At 40.7% G+C, this 17,363-nt stretch overlaps 1 protein-coding gene across 7 annotated transcripts in view; it reads right to left on the bottom strand.

Moving 5' to 3' along the window:
* The window catches only part of TTN (titin), a 239,716-nt gene that overhangs the window by 1,309 nt on the left and 221,044 nt on the right, over positions 1–17,363 (bottom strand). For all 7 annotated transcript variants that reach the window (XM_052675513.1, XM_052675512.1, XM_052675511.1 and 4 more), the window contains 21 exons: positions 17,022–17,324; positions 16,635–16,940; positions 16,243–16,533; positions 15,749–16,048; positions 15,339–15,644; positions 14,784–15,089; positions 14,401–14,682; positions 13,179–13,772; positions 12,786–13,073; positions 12,379–12,678; positions 11,603–11,905; positions 10,995–11,297; positions 10,300–10,884; positions 9,834–10,139; positions 9,442–9,741; positions 8,621–9,196; positions 8,220–8,525; positions 7,535–8,128; positions 1,474–7,412; positions 1,236–1,389; positions 92–385 (listed from right to left, as the gene is read on the bottom strand). In XM_052675513.1, the coding sequence (XP_052531473.1) occupies positions 92–385; positions 1,236–1,389; positions 1,474–7,412; positions 7,535–8,128; positions 8,220–8,525; positions 8,621–9,196; positions 9,442–9,741; positions 9,834–10,139; positions 10,300–10,884; positions 10,995–11,297; positions 11,603–11,905; positions 12,379–12,678; positions 12,786–13,073; positions 13,179–13,772; positions 14,401–14,682; positions 14,784–15,089; positions 15,339–15,644; positions 15,749–16,048; positions 16,243–16,533; positions 16,635–16,940; positions 17,022–17,324 (12,936 nt within the window). The remainder of the gene's footprint in view (positions 1–91; positions 386–1,235; positions 1,390–1,473; positions 7,413–7,534; positions 8,129–8,219; positions 8,526–8,620; positions 9,197–9,441; positions 9,742–9,833; positions 10,140–10,299; positions 10,885–10,994; positions 11,298–11,602; positions 11,906–12,378; positions 12,679–12,785; positions 13,074–13,178; positions 13,773–14,400; positions 14,683–14,783; positions 15,090–15,338; positions 15,645–15,748; positions 16,049–16,242; positions 16,534–16,634; positions 16,941–17,021; positions 17,325–17,363) is intronic.

Raw genomic sequence — 17,363 nt, forward strand, 5'->3', positions numbered from 1 at the left:
TTCCACTAAACTTGTGAGGTGTAGCAGGTTTACTTCAAGGACTATTTCAAGATATTCAAAGCACTAACTCTACCAGTAATTCATTGCTCACCTCTCACACCTGATTTAAGCATCTTACTAGTTGAACTTTCCAGTTGAGCCATACTAGATTTCCCCATAATACTGCTGGAGCTCATCTCTACAAAGGATTCTTTCATGGAGGACATGCTTTTGGCAGACATGCTTGCAAATTTCGTTTCAGTCATGCTGCTACTGCTGAAAGTGCTGAATGAAGCCTCTTGTTTAGAAGCAGCCATTTGAAAGGATTGAGAAGAAAAACTTTCGTGCATGCTTGCGTCGCCACTTGTCTTCAATACTACCTCCTTTGGAGGTTCTTCAATTAGAGCTGAGGAGCATCACAAACATAGAAGGAAAAACCAATAACATCACATTAACTAAGTAAGTCATGCAGTCTATATGGTTAATTTCACAGAAATGAACAGACAGACAGCTTAGCTCAGTTTGCTTTCATTGGAAAACTGCAATGGAGAGTATAATTGTGTAAAATTGTTTGTTTCAAGATGCCCAAGTTACAAAAATGCTAATTTGGAAATGAAACAAGTAGGAAACAGAATGGTTGCTAGGTTGTATCAGGTGGAAGGGAAAGACATACTTAAGAAATAGATCGTCAACACACTATTTCCTAATAAAGCCATTATTAGAATGAGAAACTGTGTGTTCAGTTCATAGTTGTAGAAACGATCAGCTACTGCAGCTTTCCTTTAAGCCCAAGCACAGTCATCCAAGCAAATCATAGTAACCCCATGGTGCTAGGAACAGAGATGTCCTTGTTCAGCCAATAAAATCTTAAATCTGGTTCGTAAGGTACCATAACGGTTTTCAACATAGGATTATTTTGTTTCATTGGATGTGGTTCTGTTAGTAATTCAGGAAAAAGTGCTTGCCAGCACCAAGGTCTTAGCCTAGAAGAAATGTTCAGCTTTCTGTTAACACTCAGCTAGGGCTATGAAAGAACATCTGCATGCTTCTCTGTGGGCACTCTGAAGATTTTTCATTTCTAAAGACCATTTCTAATGGTCTTTAGTTTTGTGGATATATCAATACACATAATAAATAGCAACAGGTTAAAATACCTGTATCAACCTTGCTGGCTTTTATAAAAAATCCTTTTAGTAGACATACCACAGCAAAAAGACCCCATTAATGTCAACACACGATGCAGAAAATGAACTTACGGAATACAGTCAAAGAGGCTGTAGCAGAGCATTGCCCGTGGTAATTTTTAGCCTTAACTGTGTATTTTCCAGTGTCACTCACTGCAGCATTCCGAATCTCAAGAGAATAAGTGTTTTTAGAGCGAGTCACTCTCATATGTGATGAAACAGCAATCTGTGGAGGATAAAATTGTTTCATTAAGATCAGTTCAGTGAAGAATTCTAAGTTTTCAAGTGAACATAAAAAACTAATACTTACAGGTTGATTATTCCTAAGCCATTCAATTTCGGGAGAAGGATCGCCAGAAACTTCACAGGTGAACAACACATCTTGTCCTTCATTGACATTTTGAGACTTGGGCTGCATGATAAATGCTGGTTCGTTTGAGCGCTCTTTGGACAAGATAAGCACGTACTGGCATTTAATAACGCCTTCGTCAGTTTTACCTTCGCAGGTGAGTATACCTTCATCTTTATTACTAGCCTTCTTGATAGTTAGTGTGTGATCACTTCCAGAAATGCCATATCTGTAATCATCTGAATTTCTTAGCTCCATTCCATTTAGCACCCATTTTACCTCAGAGGCACCAGGAACGTTGGCTTTCAAAGTCACTTTCTGCCCTTCAGACACGGTCATTTGAGTCGAAGAAGCTCTAACTTCTGCTTTCAATTGTTTGACATCTTCAGTAACAATTGACTTTTTAATGACTTCTTCAATTGCTGCTTTTTCTTCAGCTGCCACTGATGATTTCTTGTGGGTAGAAACAGTAAGTACTTCATCTCCTTTCTCGGCTGATTTATGAGTTTCAGAGACACTTCGTACCTGGGAATGGATATTTTTAAATACTTGGCCGGTAAACTGGAAGCTAGTTTTTGAAATACCTCCTTCTCCCATAATTTCACAAGTATATTCTCCTTTGTCAGATTCTGTGAGGTCATGGATTTTGAGCTCGTATGTGCCATCTGCTGCATAATGGAACTTGAAATGACGGTCTTCTTTCAGTTTTTTGCCGTCTTTATACCAAGCCACTTCCCTGACGCTTAAAGCGCTACTTTCAACTGCACAGGATAACTTCACCTTATCTCCAAGGGTTTCTGCTTTCAGTTGCTCTTTTATCTTTGGAGGAGAAGCAGTTGGTAATTTCTCCACTGGTGCTGTTTTGTCTCCAGGTGGTGACTTGGCTTTTGGGTGGGCACTGATGGGTTCAGGAGATTTCACTCGTTTAGGAGACTTAACTGGCTCTGGAGACTTTACACGAGGCTCAGGAGATTTGACTCTCGGAGGTGACGTAATTGCTTTTTCAGGGATTCTTTTTCTTTGAACGGTCAAAGTGAAGTGCGCTTCCTGTCTTCCTTCAGAGTTTTCCACCACAACAGTGTAACTTCCTTCATCTGAAATCTGGACCAAAGAAATTTCAAAAGTAGATTTGTACTGTGTCCGTGTTACTTGGAAGCGCCTGGAAGAAACAATAGGTTGACCCGCACGGACCCATGTTATTGTTGGTGCTGGTTCACCATCAACGTCACACGAAAATCTTGCAGTCTCGCCTTCGGAAACTGTGATTGACCGCGGTTTTGTAAGGATCGTTGCTGGCAGAGTGCTCTTAAATGCCTTATGTACTGTCCTTTCTTCCAGTGATTTCTCTTCTGAGGCAGTGATTTTTTCTTCAGAAGAAGCGTAGTGTTCATATGATAGAAGTGACTCTCTTGTTGCTGACACTTCTGATTTGACCTCTCTTACTGAGGAACTTGCTTCTGTAGCAGATGCTTTCTTAAATGATGAGACTGCATATGCCTCTGTTCTTGTCAGGTCAGGTAAAATTGACCTTGGTACTTCTTCGTCTCTCCGCTGGGAAGAGTATGTAGTGTAATCTCCTCCAGTAACATCTAAGGTTGCATAATCAGAACATTCTCCTTTGTAGTTTGTGCATACAGCCCTGTATGTTCCACTGTCATCAATATGGCAGTCGAGAATTTCCAGTGTTAATACCCCGCTGGTATTCGAGAAATGTATCTTACTGCTCTCCTGGAGCTCAATACCATTGTGGTACCACTTCACATCAGCCGTTGGCTTTGACTGGACATTCAGAATAAACCTGGTGTTGTGGCCACATGGCACACGGTGTGAGCGCATTCTCAGGGTGATGCGAGGAGCATGGTCAAGGGTGAAAGGCTGTTGAGTTAGGACTTCGTATTTCCTTTCCATAGTTTTCTGTGTTTTCAAAGCAGATTTCATGGACTCATATCGAGAAAAGATGTCAAATCTTGCCATCCTTTCAAACCGAGAGAGTGATCTTTCAGTAGAAACCGGGCTAGGTGAACGTGGTCGAGTTCTCTCTGGTGTTGGGGATCTTCTTTCACTTTCCTCGGGAGGTCGTGAACGGGGTCTAATTAATTCAGATACAGGGCGCATCAACTCAATGTAAGTTGGAGAAAGGGATCTTCTTCTCCTTAGTAATCTGGAAGGAGGTGAAAATTCCCTGTGAACATGTTGCACCATTTCTATTTCTTCTTCTTCTTCTGATGTGATCTCAGTTATTTCTCTTTCCCTCCTTCTCCTAAGTCTGCTCTTTTCCTCTTCTGCCATATATTCCAGCTCACTCTTGTACTCAGAGAGTCTTTGAGTAGCACCAACAGGACGGAGCAATTCTTCATCCTCTCTTTCAGCCATTATTCTTTGCTTTTGTTTGGGGGGTCTGTAGGCAGCTCTGTCATAGCGCTGACGTAGCTCTGCATAGCTTGCACTTGTGTCAGCTTTAGTTGGGATATGGTAGCTGGAATACCTCAGCTCTCTCTTTCTTTCTTCCTCTGACTGGACCTGTGTTCCTGCAGTCGAGTACCGAAGCGCAGACAGCTCAAAGCGTGGAGGGCTTCTACTTGGTGGGGAAGCAGAAAAGCCTAGCTCGAGCTCTTCTTCGAGGCGCAGTCTTTCCTCTTCAGTTCTCTTCATGGCTAAATAGTCCTCAATAGGCAGGAGTAATTCCTCATCAGATAAATCACCAAGTGACCTCCTCCTTGGTCTGTAGTAGAATTCGTAATCTGGAGATGGTGCACGCCGACGTGCTGGTCTCACAGTTTCAAGATCATCTTGTGTTAGCTTTGGTATGCGCCATTTAGGCTTATACTGATCAGAAATGCGTGGCAGTGGCATCACATAGAACTGTTCCCACCTGGAAAGACGTATGCGTTTCTGGCGTTTCTGAACAGTTCTCTCAAGTTTTCCTGGCATTTCATACTGGTCTCGCAGCCTCTTGTACCATTTCATATCTGACAGAGGCACAAAGTGTTTAATGGTCTGATCTTCCTCAAGAGTAGTGCGCACATGTTTGCGAGGCTCTGGAACCTCATACGGCATACGAAGTTTTCTTTCTTCCTTCTTTTCTTCTTTCTTAATTTCATATTCACCTTTGACAGTCTTAGTGCTGACAGCTGGTTTGTATAAGATAGCAGCTTCTCTGAGAGCCTCTTGTGCAGTTTGTGTCAATGGAACAGCTTCAACCCCAGAAAGGATCTCTGCCATTCTTAAGGTCTTGTCAATTTGCCTTTGTACATGCTTCTCCCGCTCTTCTTCAGTCTTGTACTCACGCTTGACATATTTCAGGCGTTCGACTTTTAGATAAGCCTGGCAGCTTGTAGATCCAGCGCTGTTTGTAGCAGTAACTCTGTAATAACCGCTGTCTTCTGGTAAAGTATCTCTGATATGCAAAGCATAGTAATCTAAACCTTCATGAATTATATCAAAGTTAGGACCAAAGGATAGAGGTTGACCATCTTTCTCCCATGTCAGTGTCGGCTTTGGTATACCAGATACCCTGATCTCAAAACTGACATTTTGGCCTTCTTGGCATTCAGCATTGGCCAGCAGCCTTTTAAACATTGGCCTCAGCGTAGTATCTGCTGGAGGTGGATGCGGAATCACAGTCAGCTTAGCTTTGCAGCTGTCTTCCCCATATTTATTGCGTGCTATAATACTGTATTCAGCATCGTCCTCTTCAGTGACTTTATTGATGATGAGTTGGTAAAGACCTTTGTCTGATTCAAAAGTATACTTATCGTCATCACCAGGTTTGATTCTCTGGCCCGATTTGAACCACGTCAATCGAGGTTCTGGGTGGACTGTTATAGTTACACCAAACCTGACATTTTCTCCAACATATGCAGTGCGATTATACAAAGGCAAAGTAAATTCTGGTGGACGCTCTAAGAGTCTCATTGCATCAACCCGGCGTTTCACTTTCCTAACAGCTCTACATCTGTAGTGCTCAGACATTTCTCTCACACCTTTAACAAAAAGTTCTGCATAAGAGCTGTCTTCACCGTAGTCGTTTACAACCTTGCATCTGTAGGTTCCATCATCTGATTTAGAAATATCTTTGACATACATTGTTGCCACACCTTCTTCATAATTAATTTCATATTTCTCATTGTTTTCTAGTTGCCTCATACCGAAGTACCAGGTGACCTGTGTGGACTGATCATAGTTTTCAATCTTACACACGTATTTGGCATGCCCTCCTTCTTCTGCAGCAGCATGGTTTATCTGCCCAGTAATGGGACCAATGTCTATTGGAGCAACTTTAACTTTGGCCACTGTTACTCCTTTCTGAGATCTAATTGCACCTCCACAGGAAATACGGGCTACTGACACAACTGTGTTCCACTCCTTCTTTACTAGAGTGTGGTAGTAACGCCTGTGTCTTAAGGTCTTGATGGTTTTAGTGCTAGTCTTCTCTGTTTTCTGTTTAAGCCATGTGTGATTAAGTGCTTCAGCAGCTGTCATTCGAGCTTTTCTTTCCTTTACTAACAGGCGATCAATGAAGTCCATAGCCTCAATGCTTATGTCTTTGAATGCTTCATCATCAAAATTGTATTCAGCATTTAGAATATTTTCAATAACTTGTTGATTTGTTTCAGCAATGAAAGGATTAATGCCGCTGAGAAGTATGTAGGTTAGAGCACCAACTGACCACATGTCAGTTGCTGTGCTGACCAGATCATGGTGATGTACTTCAGGTGCATAATATTCAGGTGAAGTGAACTGGAGTCTAAAGCTGTCTCCAGGCTTCAGTTGTCTGGCTTGCCCAAATTCGACAATTTTAACTACGGAGCTCCTTCTTGTGAAATAAATAATATTGTCTGGTTTGATATCAAAATGTCCAATGCTGTGGCGATGTAAGAATTCTAGTGCATCACAGACCTGGCGTACATAACTTACTATTTCTCTTTCATTCAGTTCAAATGAAGCTGTGCTGATTCTTTCAAAGATATCGACTCCCGAAATGAATTCAAAGATCATGACCAATTCTTCAAGGCTCTCAAACGATTCGTGAAGATACAGGATATTTCGGTGCCTAGCAATGTTTAGAATAGAAATTTCTTTCTTTACCAAAACTTGGTCAGCACCTTTTACTTTGACAAACTTAGCCAGGTAAGTCTTCTTTGAAACTGCCTCAACACAGCGGTGTGCAATGCCAAACTGCCCACGTCCAAGCTCTTCTGCAATCATGTATTTGTCGTAGAGTTCCTTTGTAGAATAGTGAGTAGCTTTAGCTGTGGTGACTTCTCTGGTTTCATCAACCTCTTCATCATAGTTCATTACTCTAGTCTTATCTTCCTTTGTTATAATTGGATCAGTAGGTTCAGAAGGCTGGCTTTGGCCAAACTTGTTTTCTGCAATTACACGGAACTGATAGGTGGTCTTGCCAAATAGGTTCACTACTGTGTATCGTGTCTCACGAGCTTGTGCAACACGAATCCATCGCTCTGCTGTTGTAGCACGTTTCTCAATAATGTAGTTTACGATCCTGCTCCCACCATCAGTGGCTGGTTCAATCCAGGTTAAGTTGACTGAATCCCTCGAAATGTCTGTTACTTTCAAACCTCTTGGTGGATCAGGCACATCAGCCACATCTAATTCAACTGTTTTTTGATCAATTCCAAATCTGTTTTTGGCACAAACAATGTAAAAACCTGCATCTTTTCTGTCAACACCATTTGGGAAAACAAGAGATGTGAATGATCTTGTAACAATGACTTGGTAATGTCCATTAGTATCAATGAGATCCTGTCCCTTCTGCCATGTGATCACAGGGGGAGGCTTGCCACTGAATGGGATCTTGATGCTCACTACTTCCCCTCGGAGGGCATGAACGGCTCCCATACCTTCCAGGTTTTTGGGCAAGTGAATCTTTGCAGGAACTGGAACAAAAAGAGGAAGGAAAAAACAACACATGAGCAAAAACACCTGAGAAGAGCACCAATAATCTGACTGCTCAAAATTTAACAAGAATCTGTCTTGGGAATTGAGACCCTTCATTTACCTTCAACATCCAAAGAGGCAGTGCCAGACACTGATCCTCCTTGATTGGTAGCTCTAACTTGATATACTGTGGCATCATCATCTGTTACATTTGTAATGATTAGCTGGTGGTATCCACCCTTGAATTCCTGTATTTTGATCTTTTCACCATCCGGCATGATTTCTTTGCCCTGCCTGTACCATTTGACGACTGGTTTAGGATGACCAGTGACTTTGCAGACAAATGTGGCGTTAGCTTGAAATTTCACATTCAGGTTTCTTAGTTCTTCCTTGAAATGTGGAGCTTGAATTGGTACATCAGATTTTGGAATAACTGGTTGTGATACCTCACTCCACTCGCTTTCACCACCTAGATTTTCACATTTTACACGGAACTCGTATTCAAGGCCTTCAATAAGGTCTTTCACAGAGAATACAGTTTCACGAATTTCATCTGTTGTTACAGAAATCCACTTGTTTTGTTTCTTCTCACGCTTCTCAAGATAGTATGTTCTGATCTTTGCACCTCCATCACTCGCAGGTGGCTTCCATGAGACAACACAAGAATCTTTTGTGATAGCACTTGCAACTGGCTGACCAGGTTGTCCCGGTTTTTCTGTAAAGAATAAAGAGATTCAAACATTGAAGTGAACTTGCCTTAGTAATTACACAGGCATACTGAACTGGATATTTTGGTGTTCACTTACCAAATGGAGGCTTCATAACGACAACTGATGAGACTTCCAGTGCTTCACTAATTCCATATGTATTCTGAGCAGAAACACGGAAATAATAGCCTGCATTTTCAGTTAGATTAACAATTCTACAAGTTGTGCCTGAAATGCTTGAAGATACAAGTTCCCATTCTGCTCCTTCCTTGGCTTCACGTTTCTCTATGACGTAATTTGTTATCATAGCACCTCCATCGTCCTGTGGTGGTTTCCAGCTAATCACCACAGAGTTCTTTAGTACAGATTCTATAACGATCGGCCCTTCTGGTTTATCTGGCTTATCTGTAAAACAGAAAGCAGCATCTTTTTAGTTCTTCTTTTGCTACTCAGTATTTTAGAAAATATTCCACAAATACACCGAAAATAGAATTCTTTACCTTGTATTTCCACATTAAGTACGGTGTCAACTGTTCCAAACGTGTTACTGAGTTGCACTTTGTACTTCCCAGCATGAGTTTTGTGCTGGACATTCTTAATTGCAAGATGAGTATACTGCTCTGTGTTCTCAATAGTAACTGATTCTGATCCTCTCAGAGGTTTGTTGCTATGGAACCAAGTTATTGCTGGTACTGGTCGGCCAATATACACAACGTGAAGGCGGAGAGTGCCACCAGCACCAGCATAGTATTTCTCTTTCAATGGGAAGCCAGGATGGAACTGAGGAGGAGCCTGCAACAATAGCTTGCCACTAGTTTCAATTTCTCCGACATCGTTGGTAGCCATACAAGTGTAGAGACCTTCATCCTCTTGTTCATCTGTTAATACTGTCAGTGTATGGTTGCGTCCATCAGATGACATTTTGTATTTTCGGCTCTGCACCAATTCTTTGCCAAAGCGGTACCATTTAATATCAGGAAGAGGTCTCCCAACAATCTGGCATGTCAGCTGAGCTGCTTCACCCAGTTTAGTTGTAACATCCTGCATTTCTTTTCTTATGGCAGGTGCTTCTCCAGCTAAAAGAAAGAAAAAGAAAAAAAAAAAAGGATAACAATTAACATGAAATGTTCCTCTATTCTTATTTACTGAAATTTAACCTTCATTTACACTTGTGCCTCTTACATTTGAACAACTGGACTGTGCCTTAGGACAGTCCTGTTGGCAAATAATTTGTAAAGCACAGTCAGTGTATCACTGTGGTTTATGACACATGACATCACAGCAGTATTGCAGCAAATATGACAGTGTACTTTTTGCTTACATGTTAATTTAGTTTTCACTGCCATAGCAGTCCTTCGAGGTCTGCTGAGGCCAGTCTGATTTTCTGCAAAAACACGGAATTCATATTCTGTGGCCTCCAATAAACCTCCTACTGTAAACTGTCTGTCCTTGATGAGTTCTTTATTGCATTTTTTCCAGGTGCTTTCTCCAGACTGTCGATATTCAACCCAGTATCCTAGGATCTCTTTGCCACCATCACTTTCAGGTCGTTCCCATTCCATTGTAATGCTGTCCTTCGATATCGAAGTGATCTCAATTTCTCCAGGTTGGCTTGGTTTGTCTGAAAATTGCAAAATATACAGAAATAAAATTCCTTTCTGAATGTTACTAAATTGTTTTTCACAAGATCTATTAATGCAAACATTTTCTTACCAAATGGATCCTTGCATACAACTGGTTCAGAAGCAGGACTTGCTTCACTTTCACCAATTTCATTTTGAGCAACAACACGGAACTGATATTCAGCATCTGGAACAAGTCCGGTGACTGTGTACATTGTAGTAGTGATCTGCGTTTTGTTATGCCGGACCCATTTTTCTGTAGATGTCTCCTTACGTTCAATGTAGTACCCAGTTACACGAGAACCACCATCATCTTTAGGTCTGGACCAGGACAAGTTAACTGAACTCTTTGTGACATCAAGCACTTCAGGTGGGTTGTTTGGAGGCTCCGGAGGATCTGATAATAATAAGATAATAACAAGAACATGATTAGTAGAAATAATAAAGCCATAGCATTCAACTGTTTGCACATACTATTGCACTTGTAGAAGCATAATGTAAGTAAGCAAGCAGTAGTCATTAAAAAAAGTTTTAAAAGATTTAAAATGGGGACTTACTCAGCGGTGTCTTTGGTACAGCTGGTTCTTCAGATTTGAGAGATTTGCTAATGCCAAAATGATTTTCCGCAGAAACACGGAAGTGATATTCCACATTTTCTTTTAGACCTTTCACCACCAAAGATGTCCCTTTTACTCTAGAATCAACAGTGTACCAGGCAGTCTTTGGTACTTCTCGTCTCTCAACAATATAACCTAGTATATCTGCACCACCATCATCTGTAGGAGGTCTCCAGCTTACTCTGACAGAACGAGCTTGTATATCATCATACTCAAGAGGCCCTTCTGGTGGATTTGGAATGCCAATCACTCTGACTTTAATATACACAGCTTTTTTGCCACACTTGTTTTCAAGTGCCAGATCGTAGGTGCCAGAATCTTCTCTTTCTGCATCTTTGATCACAAGTTCTGTGTGAGTTTCGGAGGTTGCAATCATGGCCCTTTTGCTGATGTCATGTCCTTCTTTGGTCCATTTGCATACCGGAATGGGCTTACCCTTAATGGGTATTGTAAGCCTGATAACTCCACCTTGTCTCACCATGAGACCTTCCTGGTATTTTTCATCAAGTTCAAAGTCAGGATATTCTGTAAAGAAAATTAACATCTCAGGCCACGTGTGTTTTACAGGTATACACTTTAGCTAAATTTTTCTTTAGGATGGCTTTCAATAGGAGTTAAGATGTGAAGTGTCTTACCAAGCATTTCAGTAATTTTGACCGTTCCTGGCACTTCAGCAGGTTCTCCTGGCCCACCAGCATTACAGGCTAGCACGCGGAATCTGTACTCTGCGCCTTGTGGTAGATGTGTCAAAGTGTATTCACGAATCTTGGTGGGAGTGGTATTGCATTTGGTCCATTCAAATTGATCTACCTTCTGCATCTCAATTAAGTAGCCGGTGACTTTAGAGCCACCTTCATCTTCTGGTGGACTCCAAGCCAGAGAGACAGACGTTCTTGTAGTGTCAGTGACTCTTGGATTCTGAGGTTTCCCTGGAGGAGCTGGAAGAGAAGACCACATGAGGGCTCAGTAAGATCATCTTTATGAAGATTTAAAACACATAACAAATACAAACTTCCAGCATAAGATCTGTATGTAGTCACTATAGGATTTATATAGGGAAACTTGGAAGAAGTTGAAAAAGAAAGAAAAAGATTTTCACTAATACTTTTTTCTTGGTTCCTTCCAGTCAGAATCTCCTCTGCTGTTCATAAACATATGCAGATAAATTTTCAAATTACTAAAAAGAGTGACTTTCCGTTCCATTCTGCCATAATATGCTTAATCTATGTAGGAAATTACTTACCAATTGGATCCCTGGCAACAACAGACTTGGAAGGACGACTGGGTTTCCCAGCACCTCTTGCATTGATTGCTGTGATGCGGTGTTCATATTCTAATCCTTCAACCAACCCAGTGGAACGGTAACGAGTCATAGTGACTGGAACTTTGTTTGCACGAATCCATCTATCTGCTCTAACTTCTTTGCGTTCCACAATATAACCAGTAATCTGAGAGTCACCATCATCATCTGGAGGATGCCAAGTTAATGTCATACCATCTCGAGAGACATCAAACACTTCTGGAGTGCCAGGAGGGCCAGGGATACCTGTAAAAAGGAAACACAGACTTAGCGAAGAAAGCATCAATAATTTTACACAGAGAAATATACAATGTACTATGAATGATAACGTAGTATCAACATCCTATCAAACTCTTTTAAATCAAAAAATATCAAAGTACTTTACGAACTAGGCCAATGAAATAATCCTGCTTTTGTAATGGGGTGTAAAGCAAATTTTCTGTAATAGTAGATAGATAGCTAACAATAGATCTGAGCACAAAAAGACCGTGCTTACTGTCCACATTCTCTTTTACAATACCTAAGTAAGTGGTGCTTTTACAATACCTAAGTAAGCCTATGGATAGTGTTTTTCCCCAGTAACATACAAAGGCTACAGTGTACCACAGTGTATCCCATTATTTGGCAAAAGAAGGTGGTAACATTTAGGAAAATCTTATCTGTGCATGGCTACATAAGCCATGTAAACATGCATATTTTGTTCTTAAAGGTAGACTTACGAATTCTGCTCTTGCATTCTATAATCTCAGACTGCAGGTAAGATCCAATTCCAAAGCGGTTTGTAGCAGCCACACGGAACACGTATTCTGCACCTTCAACAAGCCTGGTGAACTTGTATGTTGTTCTGGTTACCGACTCTGAAACTGGCAGCCATCCAGGACGGTGAGCGTCACGCTGCTCTACCACATAGCCACTAAGTGTAGCTCCACCGTCCAGCTCAGGTGGCTCCCAGGAGATGGTTACATAATTTGAATCAATTTCATCAATTCGGATAGGTCCAACAGGTGGTCCAGGTTTGTCTATGAAAAATAAAAGGCAAAAAATAATGTTGAGAGAAGAATCATATCGATGGGAGCAAAGTTCAGACAAATAAAGATCACGGGTGATTACTTTCAGAAGTTCTTACCAAGGATTATAACTTTTACTGTATCAGTAACTGTTCCAGTTGTGTTCTTCAGTTCAAGTGTATACTCTCCAGTGTCATGAATGGTGGTCTCACGAACTGTCAGTTTAGCCATTTTGGCAGCAGTCTCCATTTTGATGCGTTCTGATTCTTTTAGTTTAGAACCAGCCAAGAACCAAGATGCAGCTGGAGGTGGTCGTCCTCCAATTGGAATAGCTAACTCGATGGGCTTGCCAGCAGGTACATGAATTGTCTTCTGAGGTATTCCGGCAAGGTCAATTGTAGGCAGAACTAAGAAAAGAAAGAAGTACATTGATTTTCTCAGAATATGTTTTATAAATATTCCATTCACTTGGTGTCAGTTTCACACTGTTATTTTTAGCAGTAGATACTTACCTTTTTGGTCCTGTACTGTTACTGCTGTGACAATCTCTCGTGCTTCTGAAACACCCTTCTGATTCTGTGCTCTGACCCTGAACAAGTACTGTTCGCCTTCATTGAGAGAGATAATTGTATGTTCATAGACAGTAGGCTTTACTGTCACTACCTTCAACCATCTTTCTGTTCCAGCTTTGCTGGCCTCAATAACATAGCCAGTCAATCTGCTGCCACCATCATGTGGTGGTTTCTCCCAAGCAAGAGTAACAGTTGATTTGGTGATGTCGATCACTTCCAGTTTTTGTGGTGGCATAGGTACATCAGATACTAATACTGCGTCAGATGTCTCACAAGCTTCACCAATGCCATAAATATTTTCTGGCAGTACTCTGAAATAATACAAAGCTCCTTCCAGAAGTCCAGTAACTCTATAAAATGTCTTGCTGCATTTGGTAGTGACAGTCTTGTAAGCTCTCATGGAAGCTTCACGTTTCTCAATTATATAATTGCTGACAGGGGCTCCACCATCAATGGTTGGAATGTCCCAATTAAGTGTTGCAGAATCTCTTGATACTTCCTTAATTCTCACTGCAGCTGGTGGACCGGGTGTATCTAAACCAAAAAGAAAATATTTTTTTTTTCTTTGAGATCCCTTCCTCAGATTGAGTTCTGAATTAAAACAACAACAATAAATAATAACAGTAACAGTAGGATTTCATTTATAAATGGGATTGTTTAGTCTGGAAAAGAGGAGGCTCACGGGAGACCTTATTGCTCTCTACCACTACGTGAAAGGAGGTAGATCATGGATTCTTGTTCCAGATAACAGCGATAGAATAAGAGGCAGTGGCTTTAAGTTGAGCCGGGGAGGTTGGATAATAGAAAAAATTTCTTCTCAGAAGCAGCGGTAATGCATTGGAACAGGCTGCTTAGGGAGTGGTGGAATCACTATCCCACAAGATTCTCAAGAAAATAGTAGATGTGGCACTTAGGGACATGGGTTTAGAAGGCATGGTGGTGGGACTAGATGATTTCAGTGGTCTTTTCCCACCTTAATAATTCTACGACTGTAGCTCAGCTTTAGAACTTCATATTTTCCTCTATTTCTTTGACTTCTTCTCAAACAATCTCATGCTGTTTAAAACTACAAACTTCTTTTGGAAATGCCTGAATTTCTTACTCCTCAGTAACATGCACCACAAGTAGTCTAATAACCATGTATAACTGTAGAATTACTTACCATACACTTTCACAGAAATAGTTGCTGATTTTTTTCCTGATTGATTTTCAGCTTCAATTACATACTTTCCAGCATCGTACCGATTAACTTTATCCACAATAAGTAGAGTGTAGCTGTCTGTAGTATCAATAATACCTCGACTTACAAGGTCAATACCCTGCTTGCTCCATGTGATTACAGGAGCAGGTCTACCCGACACAGAGACCATCAGACGCAGGGAACCACCAGCTCTCACTGTTACTGTCTTCCTCAGGTCATCAGCAAGCTCAAGCTCAGGTTTTTCTGACAAAGAGTACAAGAAACATGAAATGAATTAATGTTTTAGTAGTTTTAAAAGAAAATAGAATTATTCTTTAAAATACACATTGAATTTTTCAAATTACCTATTCTTTCCACAGGTTCTATTTCTGCTGATGATTCACTAAATTCACTCATACCATTCACATTGGTAGCAGCAACTCTAAATTGGTATTTCTGGGTTGTTTTAAGACCAGTTACAGTGAACTCAGCATTCCTCAGAGTGGGAGTTGTATGTGGTCGGTACCACTGTTCAGTACCTTCTTCCTTCATCTCAAGAACGTAGCCTAAGATGTCAGCACCACCATCATATGTGGGCTTTGACCACGCTAAACTTATGCTGTGCATAGTAGTGTCCACAACTCTTGGAGCTGAAGGTGCTGCAGGAGTATCTTTGAAAAACAAGAAAATGTATTTCACGTTGGTTAAGGGAACATTTTACAGTTAAAAATAACTTATCAACAGTATAAACTGGGAAATGCATTTAAAATGAACTACAACTTCTTCTAAATTTTTTCAAATACTGTCTAGATCAGTGAGTTCCTATGTCTTTCTGAGTATCCTAGTTGAAGCATGAATTTGGTTTTATGCTCCATTATTATAAGTAAAAGTTAAAATATATTTTAAATGTGGCAACTTACATGATGGTTCCTTGCATAACATATATTGTGAAGCTTCGCTAGGCTCGCTGTTTCCAGCAGCATTCACTGCAGTGACACGGAACTGGTACTGACCACCTTCCATAAGACCAGTAACTTTCAGTCTGGTATCATAAATAGTGTAATCTCTGTTCACTCGTGTCCAGCGCAGACTTTTCCTTTCACGTTTGTCTACAAGATAATCCTTAATCTCACTGCCACCATCTGATTCTGGTTTTGTCCACTGAATGATGATGTGTTCCTTGCCAACACTCACTTCTTCAGGAGTACCAGGCTGTGTTGGGATAGCTGTTGGTTTTAAAAATGAAGGGACAAAAATTGTTTTACAAATTCTTTACCTATGACAGACATTCCACACATACTGACACAGAATGGAAGGTAGTAACACTCACTGAAAGCATTCCTGGCAATGATAGGTTCTGTTTCAAGTGGAACACCTGGCCCATATTTGTTGACACCTCTGACACGGAAGATGTACTCGTTATTTTTAATAAGTTTTGTTACCACACATGATAATGTCTGGCATTCGGCCTCAACAATAACCCAGTGAAGTCTGCTGGTTTCGCGCCTTTCTACAATGTAGTGAGTGATTTGTGCACCTCCATCCTCCTCAGGAATATTCCACGCCAGAGTGCACTTCTCTTCAGTTATCCTGCTTACTGTGATTTTTCCTGCGCATGGACCTGGTGAATCTGAGTAGAGGTAGAAATAAGCGTTATTATTAGCAACTAAGGAAAAATTCCTCACTCTTATTTTTACAGCAACACTTGTGTTTCTTGTTTAGTTTTTGGTTCTGTTGTTTCATTTTTTTTTTGTTTGTTTGTTTGTTTGTTTGTTTTTTAATCTAATATACATTAAGCACAAATATTGATCACGAAAAACATACCAAGCACTTTGACAAGAACAGAAATTTGCTTTGTCCCACTGGCATTTTTCACTGTTAGAGTATATTTTCCACTATCACTTCTGTCACAGAACTTGATAATTGCAATGGCTCGTTTGCTGGTGTACTGCAGAGATATCTTTTCACATAGGTCCAATTCCTTATCTCCTTTGGACCAGAAGACTTTTGGTTCTGGTTTCCCACCAATGGCCGCATCAAGAACAAGATCAGATCCAGCCCTAATGGTTACAACTTCTCCCTGCAACCTGGCATCGAGTTCAGCCTTTGGTGGTGCTGTCAGAGGAAAAAAAATAAATAAATAAATTACAAATCAGAAGATGGTAATTAAAAATGGAACGCCATGTACTTAGTTGTTCCAAATGAATATTTCTTACAGTATTCATCTTTGCAAATGACAGCACCGGTTGATTCAGATCCTTTGCTAATCACACCAGCTGCATTCTTTGCTAGAACACGGAATTCATATGCTTCATCTTCACCAAGAGCTGTCACTGTAAAGAAGTTTTCTGAGACTATGGTATAATTGCATTTCAGCCAGCGTCCATCACCAGATTCATTATATGGCTTCCGTTCAATGATGTATCCAATAACTTTACTTCCACCATCGTAAAGTGGTGGTGACCAGCTCAGGGACACTGTAGATCTGGTGACATCTGTTACTTCTGGCCTTCCCGGTGGATCTGGAGGAATAAAACAGAAAATGAGAAATGCCATTCTATTTTAACTTAATATACAAAACAACTATTGAAAATAATACTTACCAACTGGATTTTGAGCCACTACAGGTCTGGAAGCTTCACTAGCTTTGCTAACACCTGCAGCATTTAGAGCATAGGTTCTGAATTGATATTCTAGCCCTTCCACCAGCCCAGTGATTTTGAAGTTGCATTCACAGCATGGCACTTTATTTTCCTTCACCCAAAGGATGGTGTTGCGCTCTTTCTTTTCAACCCAGTATCCAATGACTTTGCTGCCACCATCATGATAGGGTTCCTCCCAACGAATTGCCATGGCATTTGCAGACACGGAATAGACTTCTGGCCTTGAAGGTGGGCTTGGTGGGACTAAACACAAATGGGAGGTTGGGAAAATATTAGTTATTA

The sequence above is a fragment of the Tympanuchus pallidicinctus genome, unplaced genomic scaffold, assembly GCF_026119805.1.
Source record: "Tympanuchus pallidicinctus isolate F22 unplaced genomic scaffold, pur_lepc_1.0 scaffold15, whole genome shotgun sequence".
Classification (NCBI taxonomy): Eukaryota; Metazoa; Chordata; class Aves; order Galliformes; family Phasianidae; genus Tympanuchus; species Tympanuchus pallidicinctus.